General features: G+C 43.5%; 6 protein-coding genes across 6 annotated transcripts; 3 read left to right on the forward strand and 3 right to left on the reverse strand.

Moving 5' to 3' along the window:
* Window positions 1–1,862: 1,862 nt before the first annotated feature.
* Window positions 1,863–3,763, forward strand: N7462_010985 (transcription factor domain-containing protein; the record flags this gene model as incomplete). Its single annotated transcript, XM_057082699.1, has 2 exons — window positions 1,863–2,560; window positions 2,617–3,763. The coding sequence occupies 2 exons, from the start codon at window positions 1,863–1,865 to the stop codon at window positions 3,761–3,763; spliced, it is 1,845 nt and encodes a 614-aa protein (XP_056928054.1).
* Window positions 3,764–3,898: 135 nt separating this feature from the next.
* N7462_010986 (uncharacterized protein) lies at window positions 3,899–5,577 on the reverse strand (the record flags this gene model as incomplete). Its single annotated transcript, XM_057082700.1, has 3 exons — window positions 3,899–4,042; window positions 4,110–5,111; window positions 5,191–5,577. Coding segments are annotated over 3 exons (1,533 nt in total), but the record flags the coding sequence as incomplete, so codon positions are not given.
* A 12,595-nt stretch (window positions 5,578–18,172) lies between these two features.
* On the forward strand, window positions 18,173–20,318 carry rglB (polysaccharide lyase family 4 protein; the record flags this gene model as incomplete). Its single annotated transcript, XM_057082701.1, has 4 exons — window positions 18,173–18,833; window positions 18,889–18,980; window positions 19,033–19,047; window positions 19,101–20,318. 4 exons carry the CDS (start codon window positions 18,173–18,175, stop codon window positions 20,316–20,318), a joined length of 1,986 nt encoding a protein of 661 aa, XP_056928056.1.
* Window positions 20,319–20,513: 195 nt separating this feature from the next.
* Window positions 20,514–22,390, reverse strand: N7462_010988 (M24 family metallopeptidase; the record flags this gene model as incomplete). Its single annotated transcript, XM_057082702.1, has 7 exons — window positions 20,514–20,707; window positions 20,797–20,956; window positions 21,012–21,123; window positions 21,171–21,252; window positions 21,303–21,410; window positions 21,460–21,871; window positions 21,941–22,390. 7 exons carry the CDS (start codon window positions 22,388–22,390, stop codon window positions 20,514–20,516), a joined length of 1,518 nt encoding a protein of 505 aa, XP_056928057.1.
* Window positions 22,391–22,799: 409 nt separating this feature from the next.
* N7462_010989 (uncharacterized protein) lies at window positions 22,800–24,550 on the forward strand (the record flags this gene model as incomplete). Its single annotated transcript, XM_057082703.1, has 3 exons — window positions 22,800–23,332; window positions 23,435–23,803; window positions 23,878–24,550. 3 exons carry the CDS (start codon window positions 22,800–22,802, stop codon window positions 24,548–24,550), a joined length of 1,575 nt encoding a protein of 524 aa, XP_056928058.1.
* Window positions 24,551–24,796: 246 nt separating this feature from the next.
* N7462_010990 (uncharacterized protein) lies at window positions 24,797–27,020 on the reverse strand (the record flags this gene model as incomplete). Its single annotated transcript, XM_057082704.1, has 3 exons — window positions 24,797–26,163; window positions 26,214–26,567; window positions 26,615–27,020. 3 exons carry the CDS (start codon window positions 27,018–27,020, stop codon window positions 24,797–24,799), a joined length of 2,127 nt encoding a protein of 708 aa, XP_056928059.1.
* Between the last annotated feature and the right edge of the window lie 379 nt (window positions 27,021–27,399).

A 27,399-nucleotide genomic window follows, 5' to 3' on the forward strand; every position in this document is an offset into this window, starting at 1 on the left:
GAAAAACACCTTAATTCACACTATATTCTCTATTATATAAAGAATCTCTGGTCTGCTGCCTGCGCAACTTAATCTGGAGTTGGCTATTTTATCTCGAATCAAGGGTATTTGGTTTGTTGTATCTATAGAGCGAGGCTATATCTCTTCTTAAGCCCTCCAAACTTGCCAGATCATTTATTATTTATTTATTTCTTTTCTTTTCTATATTCAGAGAGTGTTGCTTCACGAACTTTGTCTTGTCACTTTGAAAGGCGAACAATAGTTGAGGATCTTTCGATTTCTCAAAATTGTTATGTATTTGGGCTCTTTGGTCCAATTCCTTGTTCATAGGATAAGTCAAGAAACCTTCTTGTGCATACCTACCCCTATTAACTTGAAAGCATTCACAGACAAGTACTCATTCTATTCCATTTGGCTCCAGTAATCTCTTGTTTGAATCTATGGAATTTAAGCAAAAGGTGGTCCTGATAATAGTTCACTACAGTGGTTCAAAATTGCTATCGTGGTTAAAAAAGAAAATGTTCTCCAGTATTTGCATTATTACTTAACTTCTTGGAGATTTGTGCACTTTATTATAAAGGTTTAATACTCAGGGATAGTTTAACCTCTTTCCTTGTATTCCTCCTTCCTCTAGCGGCCAGTCTTGGGCGTTGTAATGAGGCTGACCAAGTAATAATTGGAAGATATGGAGCATGACCGGAACCGTGATTTGGAGAAGGATTTTTGCGATTTTTCGATATATGGAATTCTTCATGTTGGAGTTGCTTGAACCTGCAGGAGATGATCCAGGTAAGACGATAGGGCCACACAAATCGGTCGAGCGGCCGGATAAAGTGGAAGTCTTAAGTCATATAGTCATAGTTAATGAATAGGCCGAGGTGAGTAAAAGACGATTGTGTCATGTGAGGGAACCAAGGACCGTCCAGATATTATCCGCTTGGATAAAGGCTTCCAAGGCCACAGCAGGTAAATTTTGTGTTATTGAGCGAGGTATACAATATGGAGTAAAGATTGATTCCTTAATCTATTTTGTCTGTTTCACGGACCAATTCCGCGTAGCAACTCTGACTCGCGACCTTGCCCCATCGGGCAAAGGCCCCCATCCCCACCAATTGTCCGCCAAGTCGCCACAGTGCCAAGCATTCGGATACAATCCCGGACACATCCGGACAAGACTGCCTCGCTTTTCCACACTTCCAATTGCAGACCGGCCCTTTCACTATCTAAAGTACCTGTCGGAATGAGAACCCAGTCTGGTCAATCTCGAGAAAGAGGAAAGCGCCGCAAAATTGCGGTCGCATGCGATGATTGCCGCGCGAGAAAGGTCCGTTGTGATGGGGTGCAACCTGGTAAGCGTCAAAGGGCTTTCGGGATGTCACCCGCGCTTATTTGGAACAGTATGTGGGCCTTGCAGGAGGCGACCCGATCATGGCAGCGAATGTGTGTACACGGGCGAAATAGAGAAGAAGCGTGCAACGCAGAGGTATGTTTTGTCAAGGTGTGGGCGCAATCGTCGATCTAATCAGAGCATCGCTTGGCTACATGTGTAGTTATATCACGACCCTTGAAAATCGGGTTAAGCAACTAGAAAGTCCGACAGCCCCTCCAGCATCCTCTCTTTCAAGCCAGACACCAGTTCGTTAACGAAATTTCTATACATGGAGGTTGTTTTCATGTTAATTCATTTCTAGCGCACCGTCTTAGCATCCCCCTCTCCAGCCGTTGTTTACTCCGGGGCATCCACCGACCACAGTCAATTTATTCAGAGTCAGAATTCAATACCATTGTCTCGAACAGCAGCGACCACAACAAATGACACCAAATCCAGAAATCATGTTACAAGAGACGGTGTTAATGCAATGATGGGTGCCGTCGAAGAAGGACGGGCTAGCCAAGGATTTTTTGGAAGCTCAAGCGCCGCCGGTTTCATGCGCCAGATTAAAACGGCCGTGGACAAAAAGGTTTATTCACCAGAGCGAAGGCTCTCTTCTCCAGCAAGTGCCTTGCCGTCTAGCCTTCTATCGGAACACAGTGGCCGTACAGCTACATCTCCAAGTTATGTGCTACCTCCCCGAAGGACTGCAGATAGTTTGATGAATGTTTACTGGGACTATGTCTTCCCTCTTTATCCCCTTGTAGACAGTTCTTATATGAAGACTGAATACATGAAAGTCTGGCAGGGGGACCCGCTACATTATGATGAAAACATGGTAATGTGCACCTTCAATGTCATATTTGCATTAGCCAGTCAATTGGCAGATTTCATCGCGCCGGAGGAACGAGCGGCCTCAGCAGATGCGTATTTCTCCCGAGCGAAGGGACTGTTCCAGTTCAATCTTTGGGATACGGGGTCTGCTGGACTGATTCAATGCCTCTTATTAATGGCGCAGTATCTGCAAAGCACTGACTCCGCACACCAATGTTGGATTGTGACTGGCCTGGCAATTCGCAATGCACAGAGCTTGGGCCTTCACCTGCCCCAAACTATCGCCCAATTCCACAACTTTGGGGAGCAACAGCTAGCTCGGAAGATTTGGCATGGTTGTGTCTTGATGGATCGGTATGCTTGATTCTGTTTCAGTCTAAGCCTCTGGTGCTAAATTGATCCGTATTTAGGGTCATAGCCATGACCTTTGGGCGGCCTGCAATGATATCTAAATCATCCAACAATACTGTTCCACTGCCAATCATCGTGGACGATGAGTTCATCTCAGCTGAAACAACATCAGAGTCATGCCAACCTGCAGGTCAACCTTCGATGATGGCATTCTATGCGAAGACTTTGGAATTATATGAAATCATGAACGACGTCCTGCTAAGTGTATACAAGTCCCCACCAGATGAATTTCCTGATGATATACATGATTTTTATTTCAGTAATACTATCAGCGAAGGAGAACGAACTATATTTGAACTCGATCGCTCCCTTACTCGCTGGACTTGCAGCCTTCCCGCCCACCTTTCCGGAGATTCTAAAATTGTGACGGATAATCCTATCTTATATCGCCAACAGATTGTCTTGCAGGCAAGGTATACTCAAAGCTCACTGTTATATTTTGGAGTGGATGCTGATGTTTCACCCTTTGTCAATGATAGGTTTCTCCACGTCCGCATGCTGCTCTTTCGTCCAACTCTTTCTAAGTATTGTGTTGCACGCGATAATTTGCTAGCGCATTCAATGATCTCCATGACTGAATCTTTCCCCAACCGCGTCGCATTACAATGCTCCATAATATGTGTTAGAGTGGCGCAGGAGTCGATAAATCTGATCCATAATAACGTCCCGGCTGATGGCACTGGAGGCCCACTCCCAGCGTGGTGGTACAATATACTTTGTAAGATTTTCTCAATTTGTTTGAATCATTGGTCTAATATTACTATGTACTATTTTTTAGATATATATACTGCTGCGACTGTTCTGATTGCCGGGCGACTATGTCCGACAATATTGGCGGAGATCACTGGAGATTCCATCACACACTCATGGCACTGCGCATTAGAAATTCTCCGCAATTACCAAAATTATAGCAGCTCCGCTAGGCGGTGTATAGCAGCTCTTGAGATACTTTATGAGCAGGTCGTATCGGAAGCGCACCCCGCCCCGAATCAAGCACCCAGCCACGATGTGTCATTAAATGGAACCGCCATATTGAACGATATGTCTTTCGGCGAGGGGATCAATGCAACAATGATGGAAGGCTTTGAGTTCCCCGATTTTCAAGATATGTCTTGGCTAAATAGTGTTCCGAGCAATCTATTTTAGTGAACAGCGTTTGTTAACAGGCTTTCCTTATCCTCTGCTAATTCTAGAGAAAGCGCTCTTTAACTTGAATTGCCTAAAGGTTTCTATTTATCATGAGCTCAAAAGTAAAATAACGGAACAATCTGCCATAGAAGTCTAATGTTTGTCAAGTCGAGAAGAGGTGAACTGAATCGCGATAATAGGAAACACGGCGCATGCCCCAACGATAGCTACCATCACGCCAGCAGCTCCACCTAGGCCTAATGCCGCAAACATATCGGGAAAATAGAAGGGTCCAAGCTAGATGATTTCCAGTTTAGCTGACTTGGAGAGAAATCAAGATCTCGAGTCACAATATAAAACTTACAAATCCATATATTTGACGGCAGATGTTAACGAACACACCCACCTCAGCTGCTCGCTCCTTTTTGCTTTCGACAGCAAAAGTTGTCAAAATTGTAGTTTGCATCTGATTCCCAAAGCTAGCAATTGCAGCACCAATACACGGAGTAACATTCCAGACGGTGGCATGCTGCAGTTGAAACCCCCAAGTCATCAATCCCGCAATTATTGTGCCAAATGCAATATAAGACAGCCAGAGACGATCCGCAGGACGTGAATAGCCTCTTCTCTGGTGCATGCGCTTCAAAAGCCAGTCAGACGCCGGTCCACTGACCTGCTCACCCAAGACGCATCCAATGATGATTGCAATAAACTGAAGCCCGATTTGTTGGGCGTCAAAATGAAATTTTTCTCCAAAAGCAATCGGCATCTCAACAATCAAGGCAATATTCCCGTAACAGAACGTGATAGCGTGAGCAAAAGCTGCGATCAAGACACGAGGATATTTTGCCAAAGAGAATGGCGCCACGAAGTCTCCAAGGCATAATGAGTGAGATGAAATCTGGCGAGGCCGCATTCTGCTCAAAAGCCCATTATCATGGCGCTCATTGGTGGGGTTGTAGATTGTTTCGTCGCCTAGAGCCAGGTAAAAAATAAATTGCAAAAAATTCAAAATAGCAAAAATCCAAAATATCCATTGGACACCGATGTGCTTGGTCACAAATCCCATCAAAAACGGACCTGCAGGAGTGCCAATTGTAGTCATGAGAGTCCACCAACCCAGCTTTTGTGCTCGCTTTTCAGGCTCACATAACTCCGTCACTACACCGCTGCCGTTTCCAATTGGAGGAGAGATTAAAAATGCTGTTAGGACTCGAGTGGCCATTTGACCTCCATAGGTAGTACAACGTGCGCCTCCAATATTGCATACCATGCTACCCAAAACTGACAGTAGGCTAATGTTGTATCGACCATAGACAGCAGTTATGGGATTCCAAATGAATGGGGATAGTCCCAGTAACAAAATCTATCTCGCACATATTCTTGTTAATTTCCACCATGATATTGATTGCAGGATTCGCGTTTAGTATCTGTTAATAGCATACCTGAAATGAGGTGAGATAACTGGCATCGGGTACTGTCACCCCGTATTGCTTGGCAAATTCATCGTAGGCTGGGATAATTCCTGCTGCCATGAAGGTGCCCATCATTGAATGGAAGGCAACCATCAAAATTTGCACATTTTTCTTCCATGGTGACCAGTTTCGCGGGTCTTGAGGGGATTCTGTCAACACTCCGTCATTTTGTTGTGATTCTTGCGCCGGAGAGCTGGAAGCTAGATTTTCGAGGTGTACTGAGGTCTCAGAGCTATCGATTTTCATGTTGTACGATAGTATCACTCCAATATCGATATGGATCGTTTCACAAAATTGGCTGGGATGTGATAAGAGAGGCTGCTCCGGTTGAACCAAGTCCCAGGCACGTCGGCTCTCACTAGCGAAGAATGAAGTTTTCTTTCAGAGTGACAAATCAGGATTTCTAGGAGACAAACCGACTGGGTACTCAATCAGGTTTTAAATAATTTCAGTGATTCTAGTCCGGTGGAGGGGGGGGCAGATTGAACCCCATGGGGCACTTTTTTACGGGGGAACGGGCTATCGGTGGGGTGCTGGATATCTCGAAGGGCTCAACACCCTCGAATCGACGATTATTTGGATATTACTGGAGCTCGAGATGAAATGACCCCATGTAGTGGGCTCTTCCCGCAATGAATTCCGCTCTGTAATAGCTAGTTCCACTATTTTTCAATTCACCAGGACCCCATATTTCCATGCAGCCCGAGGTTACAGGTGCTTGGCAGGGTTCATTCGGAGCTGCGCCCGGACAGCATCTCGGGATATAACCCGGCATCGGACTACAGAAAAGGTACGCACTTTGCATTAATGAATCTCAAAAATCAAGCTCGAAGCTATCGATTTTTAATAACAATCAGGAATTGATAAAATCGAGAGAAAATCACGGCAAAAGATGTATAATTCCGCTAAAAGCCCGCTTGAATACCTGAGTTAGGTGTATCCCACATACTGATGCTTTCAGGCTGTGGACGTTATAACCCTCGGACCTGTGAACGCTGTATGCAGCTAGTTATGCGAATTTTACCCTAGTGCCCTAATACAATATAGCCATAGTATAAAAATGCTCATATAACTGTTCGGGACGAGAACCGAAAAATTCAAAGGCCGGAGCAGCAATCTGGGTCAAATTCCGGCCCTTGGCATTTCTTTTTTCCTCTCCTACACAGCCCTCTACTCCAACCTGCTTAATTCATTTAATCTATGAAACAATATAGCAACTGAATAGCTCATAGGGGAGCAGGTTCTATAGGGAAAATTCCCAAAGTTAAGAAGCAAGTTCGAAAGCTTCTATAGCGGCGCTGTGCCCGGGTCCGTTGAAGGTAACCCTCGAGGACTGTGGGAAAGCTTGAGAATATCCAACTAAACTTATTAATAAGAACTCTTGTGTAGAACCAACTACGAAAGGTAATGGGTGGTGCAGTATTACCTAGGTAATATCCATAAGTAACTAACGTATTTCACTAGTCAGTGGCCCACTACTAGTGAGTGGCCCACCCTACCAACCACTACTTTTTGAAAACACTATTTTTCCACCAAAACGCCATATATTTAATTCAACTATTTACTAGGGCACCGAGTAATCTTATGCCCTATATTCCCATATCCAGAATATTGAAATACACGCTTAGTAGTAGGCTTAGCGCCCTCAGTAGGCTGCTGAGCAAGCACCGCATCATCGTTTTGAATAGCTTCAACGCTTGCTAGCAACGTTGAATCAAGAGATATAGATTCGCCGACCGTAGAACCTTGCTGCCTAGATATCTAGCGAGTAGAACGTATGCGTTTTTGACGCTTCTTCTCGTTGAATCTATGGAGTTGCTGAATCTCTTCCGCTTGCAAAATAGTGTTATAAAACGCTAGTTTAGCACCTTTGATTAATTGATCTAGCGCTTACTTAGTAGGACTTCCTAGCGACCGTAAGCGCTTGCGTAGTAGAGCTTTAATAGAGGAAGCTTACTTGCTAAGCTGCTTAATCGTATAAGGAGTAGTAGGCACGAAAGCGCTACTCCTACTACTAGGCCTACTAGTAGTAGTAGTAGTAGTAGTAGTAGTAGGTGTAGGTGTTCGAAGCGATATATTAAGCTTTGATAAGACTCGGTCGGTATCTAGCGGAACTAGGCCGGCGCTAGCGAAGCTTGATTGTATAATGCTAGGTAGGAAGGCTTCCTAGCGTGCTAGTGTATAGGATTCTAGGAAGTCGAGCTTGTCGATATAGTTATATCCTAGGCGAGCTTAGGCCTTGATTAAGCAACCGTATAAGCGCTTTAGGATAGCAAAATATCCTATATCTAGCAGCTATAGAAGATATAACGAATACGGCGGTATATAGAGTAGTATAACGTTATTTTGCTAGTAGATTTAGTCGAATTATAGTCTTAGATAGCTTCTATAACCGTCTAATATTAATAAGCGATATTTACCTTACGTACGACTAGTAGTTGCTAGAATAAAGAGCTTTTCTAGCTAGCGTAGGCCTATATTATCGGTAGTCTAACTATTCGGTAATATTTCGAATCGCTAGTCGCTAGGAAGATTATTAAACTAGCTAGTAATATAAACCTTCCCTTTAAATACTATATACGGCGGAAGCGAGTAGCCGGTTACCGATATAGATTCAATTACTATTACCTACTCCCGATTTCTAGGTTATAGTAGAGGCTTCCGACCGTATAGATCCTTCCGTGTAACGATTCTAGTAGTAGATATTAAGCCTATTGCAAAGCCTGTTTTATCAAAGTTATAGATATCGTTAGGAAGGATCCCGTTTTTATAAATCGTACGCTCTACTAGCCTAAACTACGCGCGTAAGCTAGTAGGATCTTCGTTTTATACACGTTGATAGTCGTAGCGTCTAGAGAATCGCGTGTAAAGCTCTAGTCAACGTTGAATATAGCGTGTTACCTAATTAGTTCTAATAGAAGAAGGCTGTTTATCACTACGCGTTGCTAGTAGAAGATTTGCTATATCTTTAATATGCGAAGGCCTAGGGGAAGTACCACGCGTATTAAGCGATAGTATCCACTAGCAAAGCGAATCCTCTTCTTCTTATGTCATTTTAAGACGTGGTGATCGTGTATCCTCGCGATTTAGCATTCCGTTGATTCGATAGCGAAGTGTAGAGCGTGGCACGTTATAAATAGCTGCTGCTTAGCTAATAGATAGAGATGAATCTTTTTGACTAGCAGCACTTGCTAGTAGGATCCTACCCTCCCTACCTGATGATTTTGAACGTTTTTCAGAACGTTTTGGTGGCATAGTGTGTGGTGGAAGATAGTAGGTGACGCGTGGGAAGCGCGTTTCGGATAGGGCGGGCCACTCACTATTAGACATCTTCAGGGCCCACGAAAGCCCAAACCCGACCACGGCCTAACCCACGCGTAGGCCGGGTTTTAGGCCTAAAGTTAGAGCCTACGTCGGGCTTTAGGCCTAATTTATAGGCCTAGGGCCTACGTCAGGAGCCCGCGTAGGCCCCTAATATTAAGTAAACACTATAAATATAAGCCTTCCTTCCTACTATATAATTTATATAAATTTTATCTGTTTTTTTTAGTATCTAGGATACCGCTATATAGCACTACCTATATTTCTAACTACGGTTAAGAAATTACTTCTATATTTAGGCCTATTTTATAGCCTAGATTTCTAACCGTAGTTAGAAATCTAGGATAGTAGGATTATAATTAGAGTAGACCTGAATATATATATAATTTTTAACTACTATTAGAAAAGTAGGGTAGTAGGATAAGGAATAGAATAGAATAGACTAATTAATAATACTAAAAATTATTATCTTCCCTTATCTTCCGCTTTCTTCCCGATAAGCGCTATTAGGTATTAAGTTCTAGTAGCTATAGCTTAGAATTATCCCTTTCCTTATCCTCTTCTTCCTATTCCTTAGTATTACTAATCTTATTACCCTTAATATCCTCTAAGATCTTATCTTTCTCTTCCCTATATATTTTAATCTTCTTATATATAAAGTACTCTCTTAACTTCTCTAGTTCTTACTATTTAAGATTAAACCTTAATATATAGAGGAATATTATTAGTTCCTTAATTATCTTAGACTTTATCTAACTATAACAATAATAATAAAGATCCTAGGTAGTATTAAAGAGTCTCTCGATATCTACGCCTATAGCTAGAACTATAAGGATATCTTATATAAGTAATACGACTATAGGAAAACGAGCTTAGTTATCCCTCTAAAAGGGAAGAGGCTCGATTTTAATAGTATCTAGTATAAGTTAGTATTAAGTAACTATAAGAGGATAATTAATATACTACTATCTAGATATTAAGTTACTTTATTAACTGCTAGCTTTACTAGCTTCGCCTACTATTTATATCCTTTTAATAACTTACTTAGCTCTAAGCTAAGTTATATAGTTATATAACGACTTATTAAGCCTTAGGTATTTATTAGACGTTACTAATAAGGAGCTAGAGCTTCCTAGAACGTATCCTAATAAGTATCTCGCTATTTTTTATCCTAGTTATTAGTTAGAAAGAACTAGAATTTATTATCTAAGGTAAGTATTATACTTATCGCGTAGAGATAGCTATAGGTACTATCTATCTTAGAGTAGTATTTATTAAGCTTTTACCGACTAGCTTCTAGCGTCTTTAATATCTAGACTTTCTATAGAATCCTCTTTCACTTAAGCTAGCTAATTAATTTCTCTAGATAGCTAAAAAGTATATTATATATCTTAAAGACTAGATATACTATTATATCCCGAGTCTTTAAAAGCTTAGTAGTATAAAGGAAAAATAGCTTAGTTAGATAAAGAAGGTAGTTAATTTAACGCTATTCTTTATCGCTTAGTAATATCTCTTCGTAGTTATAATCTACGTAAAATAGACTAAATATTCGGCGAAGTCGCTTAGCTCGACGAAGTATAAGAAAGATTAAATTCTAGCGTATCCTAATATCTTAAATTAGAAAAAGCTTTAGTTTATTAGGTTAGAGATTATAGAATATCTCTCGACGCTAAGGGCCTATATTAATATAGATAGTAAGAAATCGGACCTTCTTAAGAGTAGATAAAATACTCTAGTTTTAATATCGCGTATTAGCCTTAGCTACTAATAACTATTAGTTAGTCTAGATAGTTTCTATAGTATTATTTAGAGGGACTATATTTAGATAATCTAGTAGCTAATTTAGACTTAATTAGATAATATAAGTAAGATAGAGGGTTCGAATAAGTTTTATATTATTAGATAAAGCTTATTAAAGAGACTTAACTAGAGTCTTATTATTCGATATATTATTAGTTATAAGTCCGAAAACTCGGTCTTAAATCTCGTACTCTATAAGTATCTCTAAAAGAATAGTACTTAGATTTAAACTAGTATATAGACTATAGAGTAGCTTAAAACTAAGGAGAACCTCTCGATAGACCTAGTCTATATTAATAAAATAACTAGTAATAGCTATAAATACTTAAGTAAATAGTAATATCTAATAATTAAGTATAATTAAAATCTTAGATTATAGAGGAAGTATTCGAAGGATATCTCGATATCGGTCCTTTACTAGTATTTTAAGGTAGCGATAAACTATAATAGAAGATAGAATAGAAGGATAGGATCCTATAGCCTAAGCTATCTTAATTAGGCTTAGAAAGGTTAGATACTTAATAAGGGTAAATAGAAGACGATTTATAGAAAGAAAGGATAAAATCGTCTCTTCCTACTTTAGTTAAGAGAATAGGGTATTAGTCTAGGTAGTATCCTAGTAATATTTAGTTATACTCTTAAGAGTTTAAGGCTCTATACTATACCTTTTATTATAAAAACTAAGAAATTTCTCTATCTTAGTAGCTATCTAATTATAAATAGCTAGTAGTCTTTAGATATCTTACTATTATAGATAGACTATAGCTAGTCTCTCTTCCTTAGCTCTACTTCTTTTTCGAGTAAGGATACTTAAGAATTTAGTAGTATTATTTATATATAACCTTTAGTATGCTATCTATACTATATACGACTTAATTAAAATATTTCTAATAATTAGAGAGATAGTTAGAGTCCTAGTTAATCTTACTCTTTATCCTATAATCGGTTTAGAGCTACTACTCGATATAGTTATTATAAGATATAATATTATAGAGAATATAAGCCTTTCTTCGACTAGGATCGATACGCTTAAGTATTAATAGAATAGTAAGAGGAACTACTAGTCGAAGGAATAATATATTATTAGCGTCTAAGGTATAATAAGATATAGATAGGTTTATAAGTAATTATAAATTATTAAGGTATAGTAGGTAATTAATCTTCTTATTATATAGGGATAATAGGAGATTAGAGTTCTAGCTCTAAGATATTATTTAGTTTAGATAAGAAGATAAAGTAGAAAAAAGCGGTATACTAAGAAGAGAAGTAAGAGTATACTTTATAAGAGTAAGAGTAAATAGGTATAGCTTTAAAGATAGGGCTATAATAATATAAGAATCTTATTAGATAGGAAGGGTAACTTACGTAAGTCCGGCCTATTAGAGCCTATAAAAGCCTACGAAAGCCCGTATAAAGCCTATATAAGCCTACGAAAGCCCGTATAAAGCCTACGAAAGCCTATAAAAGCCCGTATAAAGCCTACGAAAGCCTACGAAAGCCCGTATAAAGCCTACGAAAGCCTATAAAAGCCCGTATAAAGCCTATTCCTAGCCCGTTGAGCCCTAATAACCCTGAAAATTTTTCAACTAAAAGCTTTTAGACCTTAGGCTAAGGCCTAAACTCTATAGTTCTTTCCTACTTACTTTTCTAACTATAGTTAAAAAAGTAGGGTTAAAAATCGCTTATATATTTAGGCCTATTACTATCCTTAATAATAATAACTACTAATATTCTAATAGCGGTTAGAAAAGTTAGCTATAGACTAGTATAATTATAAAAGTAATTTTTTAACTATAGTTAGAAAGTTATATATACTAGATTAAGGTATATACTATAAGGACTACTATATATATATATTAATAACTTTACATAGAAGATTATCTCTTCACTAATAGGAACCGCCTAACACGATAGAAATTCGCTCTTTCGTAGTAATTAAAACAAAATAAGCAACTCTGATATAGAATTCAGAGAGATTTCCTAAACTTACCTATTTCTTAGTGAGTGCTGATAGTATTCTTTAAGATATAACTATAATAATTGTTAGATATAGTAACGTATTCTATAAGCGAGCCGCGTATACAAGCGAGCCGCGCACCCTACTAACCACTACTTTTTGAAAACACTATTTTTCCACTATAATACTAGATATTTATTTAAACTATTTAGTAGGGTACTAGTTAATCCTATACCCTATAGTATTACATTTAGAACACCGAAATACCCGCTTAGTAGTAGGCTTAGCGCCCTCGGTAGGCTGCTAAGCAAGCTCTGTATTATCGTTTTGAATAGCTTCAACGCTTACTAGCAGCGTTGAAACTAGTGATATAGATTCGCCGACTATAGAACCTTCCTGTCTAGCTATCTAGCGAGTAGAACGTTTGCGTTTTTAACGCTTCTTCTCGTTGGAACGGCGTAAATCCTTTACTTCCTATACTAGAAGCGCTCCGTTATACATCGCTAATTAGCACCCTTTAATTAATTGATCTAGCGCTCGCTGACTAGGGCTTCCTAGCGACCGCGAGCGCCTATATAGTAGAGCTTTGATAGATGAAGCTTGCTTGCTAAGCTGCTTAATCGTATAAGGCGTAGTAGGTACGAAAGCACTACTCCTACTACTAGGCCTACTAGTAGTAGGTATTAGTGTTTGAAGCGATATATTAAGCTTCGATAGGACTCGCTCGGTATCTAGCGGAACTAGGCCGGCGCTAGCAAAGCTTGATTGAATCGTGCTAGGTAGGAAGGCTTCCTAGCGTGCTAGGGCGTAGGATTCTAGGAAGTCGAGCTTATTAATATAGTTATAGCCGAAGCGGGTTTAGGCCTCAATTAAGCGACCGTATAAGCGCTTTAGGATAGTAAAATATCCTATATCTAGCAGTTGTAGAAGATACGATGAATACGGTAGTATACAAAGTAGTATAACGTTGTTTTGCTAGTAGATTTGGTCGAATTATAGTGTTAGATAACTACTATAACTATCTAGTATTAACAAGCGATATTTGCCTTGCGTACGACTAGTAGTTGCTAGTATAAAGAGCTTCTCTAGCTAACGTAGGCCTATATTATCGGTAGTCCAACCGTTTAGTAATATTTCAAATCGCTAATCACTAGGAAGGTTATTAAACTAGCTTTGAATATAAACCTTCCCTTTGAATACTATACACAGCGGAAGCGAGTAGCCGGTTGCTAATATAGATTCAATTGTTATAACCTACTCCCGATTTCCTAGTTATAGAAGAGCTTTCCGACCGTATAGATCCTTCCGTGTAACGACTCTACTAGTCGCTATCAAGCCTATTGCAAAGCCGGTTTTATCAAAGTTATAGATATCGTTAGGAAGGATACCGTTGTCGTTAATTGTTGATTCAACAAGCCTAAACTACGCGCGTAGGCTTGCTAGGTCTTCGTTTTGCGCACGTTGATAGTTATAGCGTCTAGAGAATCGTGTGCAGAGCTCTAGTCGACGCCTAATATAATTAGAAGCCTAATTTACACCTATAGTAGAAGGTGTAGTATTACCGCGTGATACTAGTAGAAGATTTGCTATATCTCGAATATACGAAGGCCTAGGAGATGCTCCTCGCTTATCTAGCGATAGTATCCACTAGCAAAGCGAATCCTCTTCTTCCTGTGTTAATTTATAACTATTTGCGCGTGTTTCCTAGCGATTTAGAGCGCCTTTCATACGGTCGCGAAGCGTGCTCTGTAGCACGTTATAAATAGCTGCTGCTTTGCGTATAGATAGGGTAGGATCCTTTTGAATAGTAGCAATTGCAAATAGTATCCTACCCTCCCTATCTAGCGATTTTGAGCGCTTTTTAGAACGTTTTAGTAGCATAGTGTGTAGTGGAAGATAGTAGGTAGAAGATAGAAGACGCGTTTTCGATAGGGTGCGCGGCTCGCTTGTGTGCGCGGCTCGCTTGTGGAATACGTTATTTAATTTTGATGATTAAGCGAAATTATGAATGCTAAGACCTTGATTTTATGTAAAGATGGGCTTTGTCGGGGGCCTATTGGGGGCCCGACGTGGGCCTAGTGGTCGGGCTTGGGCCTAAGGTTTAGGCCCAAAGCCCACGTCGGGCTGGGCTTTAGGCCCGACCTTGGGCCCGCTGGTGGGCTTTGAAGATGTCTACTCACTATTAGTGCCTTACACCGCCCCCCCAACCCTTCCGGGTTGTGGGTGCGCCACCCATTTTTTGTCACCCACATATATTTTGTCATTTTTTGCTATTTCCCCTATCTACTACTGCATCCTACTAGTATCCATAAAGAAAATATCACCTTCCTGGCGTGCTTCCTCCGCTCTTTCTAGTGCTATATCTTGATTCTGTGTAGGATCTGGTGGTGGTGATGTTCTATACGCTTTCTTCCACTGCTTCCTTACCCGCTTCCCTCTGCCTCTGCTTCCTTCTCGTTTCTTTTAGTAATAGAACGATTTGCATCTCTAATAGAGAGCACCCCTGTTTTGCTAAGCGGCGTTTTAACCTAGCGCTTGGTGATTGGGCGCTGTAGTGGTTGTTGAGCTTCCCTAATCTTGCGAATAGTATCGTTCGCTAGATTTAGGTTCTCTATAGCAATCTTGTTATGATGAAATAACCGGTCAAGATTGCGCTGCTGCCTAGGTGTAAGATCTTCTTGTTGATATCTAGTAATCTTCTTTTGATTCTTCTCTAGATCCTGTATAGATCTAGGCGGCGATTAGTCGATACTAGAAGAAGATATAGGTGGTAGTGAAGGTATTGTATAAAGCGGTTGTAGATCTGGCGCTGTAAGATCTAGGTAATCTTGGATAGGAAGGCTATTAATAACCTTTCTACTATCGACTAGATAGATCCCTCGATCTTTAAACGATTCACGAATAATTCGCTGGCTAAACGCTCTATTTCGAATATCACCGATTATTCGAAGGAACTCGGATCTTCCGATAGGGCTTCCACCCTAAAACGCGTGGTCGTTATTCGCTAAGCGGAAGTGTTGCTTATAGCTTAGAAACGGCTTACCGTCTAGCGGCTAGTAAAGATATATAGTATGCGGTAGGAATCCTATAGGTAGGATATTGTTCTCTTCGCAAAGGTATAGGAATTCGAATATAAGATGCGAACCGTGACTGTCGAATATTAGGATACGTTTTTCACCTAATTTCGTACGGTCGTATGTTAATTCTATAAAGAATCGAAGCTATTAAACTACTATATTATCGGTTATCTAACCGTTTAGCGATATAGTAATAGTAGTTCTTAGTAGTAGGTCGTCTGTTTAATTAAACCAAGATTCTATAAAGATGCCGTTGCCTTTAAAGATGAACCAGGGTTCTAACTGCCACCCGTCGGCAGCTATACATTCGATAGACGTAATATTTTCGCCTTGGTCTGGCTGAGGAAGGTCTACTATCTTCCTACTACTACTACTACTACTACTACTACTACTACTACTACTACTAGTAGTAGTAGTAGTAGTAGTAGTAGTAGTAGTAGTAGTAGTAGATATAACGTTTCTAGACCTTCCTTCGCCTGGTTGAAAGCCGCATTCATCAAAGTTATAGACTAAGCGTGGTGGTGTAGTCTTCTTGATCGTTTGGGCTAGTAGATCGTACCAATTCGCTAATGCTGCTAGGTCTTCTGCTAGGATTCTCTTTGATTCCTTCGTATACTGCTTAGTAGGCCCTAATTGAAGATGTTTAGGAAGCCTATTAATAAAGCGATACGCCCACATCTTGCTAACCGACGGCTTCCCGATACGTTAGCATACACGATTCGCCCACGCTTCTAGTATCCTAGGAGTGATAGGCATATAGTGATCGCTCATATATTGAATCCAGCGAATTAATGCTTCTTCCTGGTAGGCTTCGAGAGTATTTCTAGCGGTGTTAGGCACTGTATTAGGCCTTGCTTGCTTTTTGATCCGATAGGCAAGCGTTGTCCTAGGCACGCCGAATTCGCGTGCTAAACGCGCGATATTCGGCTTTACAACGCTAGATGCTGCTAAACAGGCCTCGGCCATACGAGCTTCGTCGAATTTAGGCATATTTTAATAGTGGTGTTGGATTGGGAAGCAAAAATAGGGTAGTAGCAAAAAATGACAAAATATATGTGGGTGACAAAAAATAGGTGGCGCACCCACAACCCGGAAGGGTTGGGGGGGCGGTGTAAGGCACTAATAGTGTGGGCCACTGACTAGTGAAATACGTTAGAGTATATTATATTACCTTGTTAGGTCGGCACAAAATTGATAGCTACAGTATGTTATGCGAGAGTTCTGAGCCATAAAGAGAATGTTGTAATATATATTCTAGTGGAGAAATAGCCGACGATAGGTGGTCTTTGATTGGAGGATATCTTTCCTAGTACACAGTCTTTACAAGATGTGGCTTCGCATCTCCGATAGGAAGAGAATCAACTTTCACACTCTCTTCGCTTCATCTGCTTCTGCTATCCCTTTTGGGAGGCTTCCTACATAGTGGTGTGTGGTGATTTGTTGGCCTGTTCGCCGACCTGTCTCATCCTGCCTGCATTCTCAGGCTTGCCGTAGAGCGCCCTGGTTCAGTAGGTAGGTTGTCAAGAAAAGCACGAAGAAGGCGGACGATGTTATCATCTAGACTTGCTGGTACAACAGTTGCGATCTCTCAATGGTTAGGTGTTGGTTCTCGCGATTGGTCTCTCGGCAGAGGTTGCGGAAGTTGTGCGACGCTCCTCATATGCTCTGTAAACAGTAAACAATGTGTCAAGAAGGAAGACCGTATAATATAGGCGAGACCCATATATCCCCGTGTACGTCAGATTGTTACAAGGATACTCGATTTACTACATATTTTGTATAGTATCCCGGGTATACTCGGAACCCAGCGCCGTAACGCGCTAGACAGCGAGATAGGGGATATTCAACATTCCCCGCCTACACACTTAGATAGCTCAGTCACCCAATACATCACTATATTGAGCATCTCGTTCCATTGAATCCTAGCTTTCCTAGCCGATACCGTATCCTACCATATTGACGCAATGAACAATGACTGCTTTCGTAGACTCTTCACCCACACACCTCACTCTGAACAGCATCCAGCCAGCTAAAATGTCAATTGGGGCCTACGGAGGTTGAGCAACAACCAGAGATCCAGTGGCATCAAATTGTGCCCCGGACTTTGTAGTAACCCGCATCACACTCCTTTCTCGTCTGGTATCAATCTACACGCTTATATTGTGAAAAGCGAGGATCAGGCCCCGAGTGAGCTACCCTAGAGATGCTTTAGATTGCGGTGTCCCGGCTAACTGTCATCTAGTCAACACGACCTCACAGCTGCCAACCAGGGTTCGGCTTTCGTTCGTGGTCTTACGCACTCACGCCTTTCAAGGCAGTCTTGCAATTGCGCTATTCCCTCGGCACGATGCTTTGTAGACATTTGCCAAGTAGTTTCATTTATAATGTGTAATCTAGCGCTTTGGTCGTTGACCAAGTTTCATCCCTTGATATGGAGGATGGCCTCTTCTGGTTAACATCCAGGAAGCCTTCATTGACGGTCGGGACAACGGCCACCGACCAATTTATCCGGTTCTCCGCATTTTGTTAAGTCCCCGCATGCCCAGAATTCTTAGCCTCCACAAATTTCATTGTAATCTCGATACTCATTGGTGGGAATAATTGTGTTTTTGCTTTCTGTTTCTTGGGCTTTGACTCTGCAAGTATTATACCGACCCTCTCTTAACGCGGCAAAGTCCACTCGGGCTATTGATATCCGACCTCGAAAACTTTAAGAACTCGTAACGGGGACTCGCAATTCAACTGGAAATCTAAAGCTTGTAGAGAAAAAAATTTTAAAGCCTACAGCTTCCCAATGAGGGTCTCTGTGCTGATCTCATTCTTGCTGGGATTACGATCCGCATCGTGCACTTTACATGTATTACAGAATGAAACAACAATCACGCTTTCCAACGATCGACTTACGGCAGTTCTCCAGAAGGATGCTGGCCAAGTGGTCGATCTATTTCTAGATGGTCAGGATTTGCTGGGTCCTCAATCAGGGTCAACCGGGATCGGTCCCTACCTGGACTGTTATTGTGTACCTTCAGGGTTCTACACCGCAGGTGCGACAACTCCGTCGATGAAGATCGTTCAAGGGGTAGACTCGACAGGGACCACATATGGAGGCATGATTCTTACTGATACATATACGCCAACTGGCCAGCAATTTCAACAATACTGGTTTTTGCGCGACGGAGAGACGGGATTACACATGTTCAGCCGATTATCATATTACAACCAGACGACTCCACTTCTCAGGAATCTGCAAGAGCTTAGAACACTATTCCGTCCAAATACAGATCTTTGGACTCATCTCACATCTAGTGAAGTTCAGACTGCCCCATTACCAAGCAAGGATGCGATTTCGCAAGAAGAAGTTGTTCAGGATGCAACATGGACCTTTCAGAGCACACCAGATGATGCCTATTACACGCAATTTTCCGAGTATTTTACGAAGTATACGTTTTCTTACCGTATTAATATCCATCTGCTATCTACATTATGTTCTTGATACTAATAAATCTTTAGCATGGAGAAATAATAGTGTCCATGGCCTTTACGCAGATGGAACAACATCATCTGGGACTACTTATGGGGCATGGCTTGTTATGAATACCAAGGTGATTCTCCAGCGCTGCCTTAGGAATTTCACCAAAGCTAATTCACTCCCAGGACACCTATTATGGGGTATGTAGCACGCTTCATTATTAGACCAGTCAGGCTTATCTATCAACCTCAAGGGCCCAATTCATGCCGACTTGACGGTAGATGGCATTGTCTACAACTATCTTGTTTCAAATCATCATGGTGAAGGAACGCCAAATATCACTGATGGATTTGATAGAACTTTTGGACCTCAATACTACTTTTTCAACGGAGGTGAAGGTTCTACATCTCTTAAAGACCTACGGGCAGAAGCGGAATCTTTGGCAGATCCAGAGTGGAACTCGGAATTTTACGATTCCATCGCAAAACATGTTATCGGTTATGCCCCTTCCCATCAGCGAGGAAGTGTAAGGGGAAAACTAAAACTACCGAATGGGGCTGTTCGACCTATTGCCGTCCTGACTGCCAACGGTCTCTATTTTCAAGACAATAGTGCAGCGTCAAGCTCATATCAATATTGGGTCGATATAAGTCCCGATGGCAGCTTCTTCATTGATCGGGTTAAAGAAGGTGAATATCGACTGACAGTTTATGCTGAGGGTATTTTTGGCGATTTTGTTCGGGACAATATCGTCGTAAGCCAACGCGAGGAAACGACGATTGGAGGATTATGGAAAGAAGAGTCGGCCGGAATAGAAATATGGAGACTGGGGATTCCTGACAAATCTTCTGGTGAATTTCGACATGGTAATGCCCGGGATTCGACCCATCCCCTCCAGCCCCCCGAGTACCTCATTTACTGGGGTGCATACGACTGGTCAAAAGATTTTCCAGAAGGGATCAATTACACTATTGGTGCCAGTGATCTGGCAATGGATTTCAACACTGTACATTGGTCCGTCTTTGGCCCAATACCATCAAACCCAGACGTGGAATATAGTACGACCTATGACTGGATGATTCATTTCGAGTTAGAATCCAAACAGCTTCGCAACAGGCACACTGCTACGCTCACAGTTCAACTTGCTGGCGCAAAAACAGCCGCTGGGAATACTGACGTATGGAATAACAACGAGACGTACAATAATTTGTCTCTTGAAAGCTACATCAACAATCAGGACGAGCCTTTGAAATTAACCATTGGATTCAATCAGTCAAGCAGCTGCATTGTACGCTCGGCGGTCAGCTGTTATCAAATCAAGTCAAAAATGTCATTTCCAGCCAAATGGTTACATAATGGAGACAATACGTTGCGACTTCACCTTCCCTTTAATGCAACGGACACAGAGACCGCCGTTTTACCCGGGACTGTGTATGTGCAGTACGATGCTCTGAGGTTGGAAATAGAATAGTAAATCAAATTCGCTCACCGTGTCTACTTGCTTCAGTCTTGTATTTTGATACTGGTCCTCAGTCATGCATTCGGCATCTCTGTGAGCTCAAGGGAATTCATATCACATCTATTCAAGCCTACTTGTAAATTTCGGGCTTTTTCGGCGTGTTAAAGGTACAGATATGACGAGTCCTACCCCCGATGCTAACATGCTTCAAGGATCCCATGGTCCCATCGCTCGCCTTCCTGACAATAGCTGAGGCTCTTCGTCCCCTTGAACCAAAAGCACGTCTTCATGCCGAACACCAAATTTGTCTACCAGGTAAATTCCAGGTTCTGAGGTGAAAGCCATACCGGTCTTGAGAAAGGTTTCGTGGTTTCCCTTGTTTAGATAAGGACTTTCATGAGCTATCGAGAAATCAATATTAGTTAGAATTACAAATTCTGCCAAGCTCCTGAGAAAATGTGGCGGGATTGCCACGAGCGAAATTGCAGACCCTTAATTCCGATTCCATGACCGACGCGATGTGTAAATGTCCCATCGTAGCCAGAATTTACAATTATTTCACGAGCGGCAATGTCAACGCTTGCCGCAGTGTGGTTCTCACGTAACTGATGGAGAGACTGCGTTTGGGCATCAAATACAATATCCCAGACCTAGCAAGTCTTCAAGGTTATTAAAATTCAAAGGCCAATGGAGTTGGTCACATACTTTCAGTTTCTCTGCTAATCTCTCCGAGAAAGCCTCGTTCCTTGATGGCTTATCAAGAAATGGTGGGAAAAAGGTTCGACAAATATCCGACGAATATCCGTATAGATGTGCTCTGTGGTGTTGTTAGCAGATCCAGAGAATTCGGCTCCAGTCACCTACCCGACATCGATCAAAATAAACGTCTCGGACTCAAGAACCTTCGATCCATTAGTGCCGCCGTGGGGATTTGAGGCATTCTCGTCTACGATGATTAGATATGCTGCGATTATCTTCGCAGTTCTGAAATCTTACCAAAAAGCACAATATCAAAGAAAGGCTCCATTCCCGCCGCCCTCAAGGCATTGTCGAGAACAGACGCAATTTCACTTTCAGTCAATCCTGCATAAAGGCCTTGGTAAACTGTTCAGCAGTGGGATAGTTCCTTGCGTGTCAAAGGATCTAGGCTCACATTTTCTCATTTGTCGCACTGCTTCAACGGTCCCTGTGTTGACGGCGCGGAGAATCTCGACTTCCTTTTTCGTTTTTATCTGTCGGACCTCTTCAACCTGGCCTCGCAGACCCACCACGTCAAATCCGACCGTTCCAAGTCCTCGCTGGACAAAATCTCGCATTTCCTCGTCTACCATCAACCGTGGGGACCGTGTGAGATCCATGAAGACATCCGAGTGCTTAAGGGTCCCGTAAGGGTCCCAGTGCTCCTCCCACAGAACGATCTGGATTGGCTCGGCAAATGGCATTCCCAAGAGACGAGCTCGCTCTGCCTCGAAGGACGGGCAGAGAAAAGTTGTGTTGGCCTTGATTTGATTCGTGGTATGGTCCAGCACAGGGCGCACAACCATGAGAAACGGGCGCTCTTCGGGCTATAGTGTGGTCTTCATCAGCCTGGAGCTCCGGTCTTTGGTTTTCACGCTGGGTCATGTATGGCTCACCTCCCATACCTCCCAATCCGGTTGGCTCACGTTTCCATAGTATTGGAACGTGTATCCGGGTTCCATGACGAAGGCATCTACATCCTCCGCCACCAAAGCCGCTGCCAATCTATCTCGTCGCTCCTCGTAATCGGGTAACGCAATAGGAAATACATTCTTTAAGAATGGAAGACCTGTGCCTAGAAGGTTCTCGATGGCGCACTGTTGGAGGTCGTCCTGACCACTGCGGACATGCTCACTCTCTTCGCCGATTTGATAGTCCCCAGATTCAGCCCAAGATGGAGATCTTCGAGGTGACCCTTTGTATTGCCAATGGTAATATCCAGTCGCCAGAAAGCCCGTTGCTGCTACGACTCTGATCAGTCTTCGAATTGAAAAGCCGCTACGCCTCGATTCCGTCCGGAGGGCCTCCACATCACCATTAGTGACGACAGCAGCCTCTTTCGACATGATAGAGATGACAGTTTGCGTGCCCAGTGAGAGAAAAGAAGAAAATAAAACACCATGTTTGGCCATTTCTTTCCATTGCGCGGCTGGGTCCCGTCAGGAGTTCGCTCTCTCGTTTTGACCTTCCTTGCGCGGCCGCGGTGCAGCCCTTGAGTTCCCTAGCGTCAACCCTCCCAAGCACCAGCGCATTAGCTTGATTGGTCTTCAACCCCGCATACCAGATGCCGTGCCATCATTGGTCATGCGCAATGATAGTAATCTCAAACTAATCAAGTCTGAACGCCAAAGTCTCAAGCAAGTCCACGCGGAACCGGACCGCCTGCATAATTAGGAATCTTTATAAAGTCCCGCGCTGTAATCGAGCATCGATAATCTAGTCCAGAGTCTTTGGACTCTTTGAACTCCGTCCGGAATGACCGAGCGTACAATATTTGAAACTACGGTCGCTGAGGCCAGGTCGGCAATTGAGCCACCCAGAATCCAGTCAACGTCCTTGACCCCGGCTTCTCCCCATGCAACAGCCCTGAGTGCGACAAATTCTGATGCAGCAGTCAGTGATGCATTAGCCGATGGCTCTGGCCGGGGCTATTCTCCAATTTCCATGGTGATGATGGTAGTCTTTAGCGGCCTCGCAATTGGCTCCGATGGCTTTAATGCCTCAGTTATCGGAAACATCGAGTTATTAATGGAAGTCATCTATCCCCAATCCCTAACGACCGCCGTCGCCGCCCGCCTTTCAAACGCCTTCATGGTCGGCATGATCATTGGGATGCTATCTTTTGGGTATATCTCAGACAGAATGGGTCGCAAAACCGGGGCTATCTTGACGACGACCATTCTGGTTCTGGGTATTGCTCTCAGTGCTGGTGCCAGCGGGTTAACAGAAGATGGGATGTTCTGGATGCTGATAATTGCCCGAGGGATTGCCGGTGTCGGAGCTGGAGGGTATGTATACTATTGAATAGTTCCTTCCCTCTCGTCTGTTCTCTGCATCTCTCGATTTCCAATCAAGGAAGCAAAATTTCTTCGCTAACGGGACTCCTGAAGAGAATATCCGGTGGCCGGTGCCAGTGCAGCTGAAGCTACCGATGAGACTGCACGCTTTCGTCGACGAAGAGGCTTTATTTTCGCCATGATCGGTGATCTCTCTGCGTCTCTGGGGTTTGCTTTTGGTGCCCTAGTGCCACTCGTCTTGCTCTTGTGCTTCCATCAACAAGTAAGAAATTACGAGGCTGTATGGAGGGTCTCGCTTGCTATGGGTGCGATTGCACCTGTTTCCATATTTTGGTTTCGCTATCGCATGGTCATGAGCTCTGCCTATCGAAAGAGCTCAATGAGGAAACAAACAATTCCCTACTGGTTGGCCATCAAGAAGTACTGGAGGCCGCTTCTTGGCATGTGTGGGACATGGTTCATGTACGTGTACATAACTTGAATTTTCTTTGCGGTTCTGAAGATAAACGTGCACTGACAGAAATGTCCCTGACTAGCTACAACTACATTTCTTATCCCTTCGGACTCTTTTCCTCCACAATCGTGGGCCGAGTGAATCTTTCTTCATCATTAGCGCTCACAATGGCGTGGGGAACATTGATCAATTGCTTTTACATTCCAGGCGCATTTATTGGTGGTTTCCTGTCTGACCGAATTGGGCGTCGACGGACCATGGCATTGGGCTTTATACTTCAGGCAATTCTTGGCTTCATCTTGGGTGGCGCATTGGGACCAATTCAGACCAAGTTACCTCTCTTCACTGTTTTATATGGCATCTTTCTTACGCTTGGTGAGATTGGCCCCGGTTCCACTGTCGTCTTAACCGCAAGCGAGAGCTTCCCAACAGCCCTTCGTGGTCATGGAGTCGGCCTCGCGGCTGCCTGGAGCAAAGCCGGAGCAGCTATCGGTACTCAGGTCTTCAAGCCCATTCTAGCCATCTGGGGAGATGATGAGCTTCATGGAACGCAGGCTGTGTTTTTGATCGGATCCGGCTTTGCCATCGTCGGCGCTTGCCTTGCGTGGTTCGTTCTCCAAGACAGCGATAAGATACTTGATCACGGCGATCAGGAGTGGAAGGATTATCTTTCTGCCCATGGCTTAACCAACATCGAGTGGGGTGATCACAGGCACGGCCAGCAGCTCGACCTGGATGTTAAATTAACTGAGTGATAGTACCTAGCTTCCGATGACTTGAATACAAAGGATTTACCGGGGCTTGGTGGATTGATCAATTTTCAAAAATTTCATCAAATGATTCACCTTCTCTGTTTAAACCTGATATTCCTGTGGACGTCCATCATTCGTTTGGACTTTTTCTGCTCTTCATGCTTTCTATTAAACTTGCCATGCTCCCGTAAATGTTGCACTTCATGCAGAGAGGGTTCAGGTCGAATTTAAAATTTTGAATACTGTCGTTCATGCGAAGATTGTTCCATCGAAGACATCGCTTTTTGGCCCTAGGTGAAATATCGGGATGTGTTCGGCCGGCGCGGGCACGACCACTGTTTGTCCCCCGGCGTAGGTTTCATTGGTCCACCAGTATGTCCACGGGTTGGTTTCATTTCCCGCAGGCTGTGGAAGATAGACAGACCACTCAGTAGAATTTGGCATAGTTACAGGAGTCACTAGCAGTCGTGGCCCGAACATATATTGCTGCGTGGTAACATTACTGTTTTGCCTCGTCATTTCCAATACATGGGGATCCGACACTTGAAAGTCCATGTAAAGGGGACGCATGATCATCCGACCGGTTTGGTGGAATTGGGCAAAAATCGCATGGAGGTAATTTTTTATTCGGTACCGCAGGTGGATATATGAGACGATTATTGGCGTGTTTTCTGCACCATAGGACCATGGCTCATTGGCACAGGTGTAGGCATCTTGGAAGTTGCACGCACGTGATCCATGGGTTCGCATAAATGGCAGAAAGGTTGCCCATTGCAACCAACGCAAGTATAACTCACGATATTCCGGTGTGTCAATGTTAGCACTCCATGGTACAGTCGGATCAGCCTGAAATCCGCCAGCATCTAGAGTCCACCACCCCCAGCCCGTTGCAGCCGCTGACAGTCCACTCGCTACTTGTGCACTGAGCGTCTCCCACACTGCAGTTGTGTCTCCGGACCATATCATGCTGCAAAAGCGCTGAGAGCCTATATATCCAGAACGACTCAGCGAAAGATGATCGCAGGGGGATCCCATCTCGGTCGACGTCACATTCCGATAACCATCTTCGATCGCTTGCTGGTGGGCCCAGGGATAAAGTTTTCCAACACTTTGTTGGGTTCCAGAGGCATAGAGAACGTCTGGAAGGGCAAATGGGAGCGATTGAATATAGGCACTTTGACCGTTGTTCTCATAGGCTTCTCCGAGTGCACCTCCGTCAGCCTGATCGATCCAGAAGTTTCTGATGCCATTATCAAAGTAGTTCTTTTTCAGGGTCTCCCACAGAAAACGGCGTGCGCCAGGGTTTGTGGAATCATAGTTCCGGATATAAGATCCGTTCCAAGAGTCTGTTATGCCAGGCCCGGACCGGGTGGCAGACAAAAATCCTTGTGCCATCATTTCCAGGTAATTCAAGCTATTGTCGGCCACCCTTGGCCAAAGGGATGCCATCATTTCCGCGTTGGTCAGGTTCTTGACCTTCTTGGACATATCTGCGACATCTGGCCAGAGGCTTGTGTCTAGGCTCCAGTCACCCTGGTGTGCCCAAGATTGATAATCAATGACGATGAGTGAAACTGGGATCTTGCGTTTGTGAAACTGCTCGGCCAACAGCACCACTTCCGTCTGATTCTCGTATCGTAGTTTTGATTGTATGTAGCCCAGTGACCAATTCGGGGGGTGGGAGCACGACCCGTCAGCGCCGAGAGGCGTTGCTGCAGGGTATCATAGTCCCCCGGGCTCGACGCGACTATCAAATAATCCACCACGGTCGCTGCATCCGTCTTGAATCGGTTTCGCAAGGTGCTGAACTCCATGCGACCGGTCGAGGCCATGTTCCACACAAACCCATAGCCTTTGCTGCTCATAAATACTGGGGTGGGAATGTGTGTGTTGAAGTTGATCAAGTCGATTGTCATGCCTTTTTTGTTCACCAGATGGTCTTGCTGAGTGCCGGTGCCATAAATCTGCTCATCGGGTGTAGTACTAAAAGAGAACTCGGCTGCAAATTCACTCCCTGGTCCTTTCCAAGAGTAGTATCGTGGGTTGATCGATTTGAGCGGTGCATACTCGTTTGTAAGGAGCGTCTCTGATCCGTTCCCCTCCACACGGTAAAACGCCAGACGATAGCCCCCGGGTTGCCACCCCATCCCGAGGTACGGACAACCATATTGCCATTGCGCAGTTCCTCCGATTGATTGCCATTGAACGATGTATCAAACGTCATGCCGCGTGCCTCTCCTCCCTCCGGTCCTTCCAGAGGCGGGTCGTAGACGAAACCAATCTCTTGCCCCGTTGGTGGACGGAAGGGCCATGCCCGGACTCGAAAGCCATCATACCCGAATGGTTGTACTAACACGGTCTCGAATCCATGTTGCATACGGAATCCCTTCGAGGACGGGAGGTGGTAAGGGGCCGAGCTGGCCACCGTGCTCGAGAGCCCAATCGCCCCGAGAGCCAGCAGGTAGAGTAACATTACAGGGTGTTTGTCGATATGATAACCCTTCGTCGGATCTGAACCCATACAGCTCTGGCCATCATCTGAACATCTTTGCCCCTTCTTCTTCTACATTTTATGTGGCGCATGAGCTGTCGCTTGTAATAGGTTTTTAGGCTGAATGTTCACTGAAAGGTCTGATACACCCCGCTCCGGAAGCTGCATCTTCTCCCATATTGCCGATCAACATGCAGAGTTTCCCCTGCTACGGGCATATAGGAAAAGTGTGAGAGAGGAAGAGAGGGGGTCGCAGAGTACAGTAGAAGCTGCAGTGTGGAGATTGCAACCAGAATTGATTCGAACCAGTGGCTACCGAAGTCAGGGCGGACGAGTCCGATGCTGCATGCTGTACCGATCG

The sequence above is a fragment of the Penicillium macrosclerotiorum genome (genome assembly GCF_028827735.1).
Source record: "Penicillium macrosclerotiorum strain IBT 26536 chromosome Unknown utg000011l_segment0_segment0, whole genome shotgun sequence".
In the NCBI taxonomy this organism is placed as follows: Eukaryota; Fungi; Ascomycota; class Eurotiomycetes; order Eurotiales; family Aspergillaceae; genus Penicillium; species Penicillium macrosclerotiorum.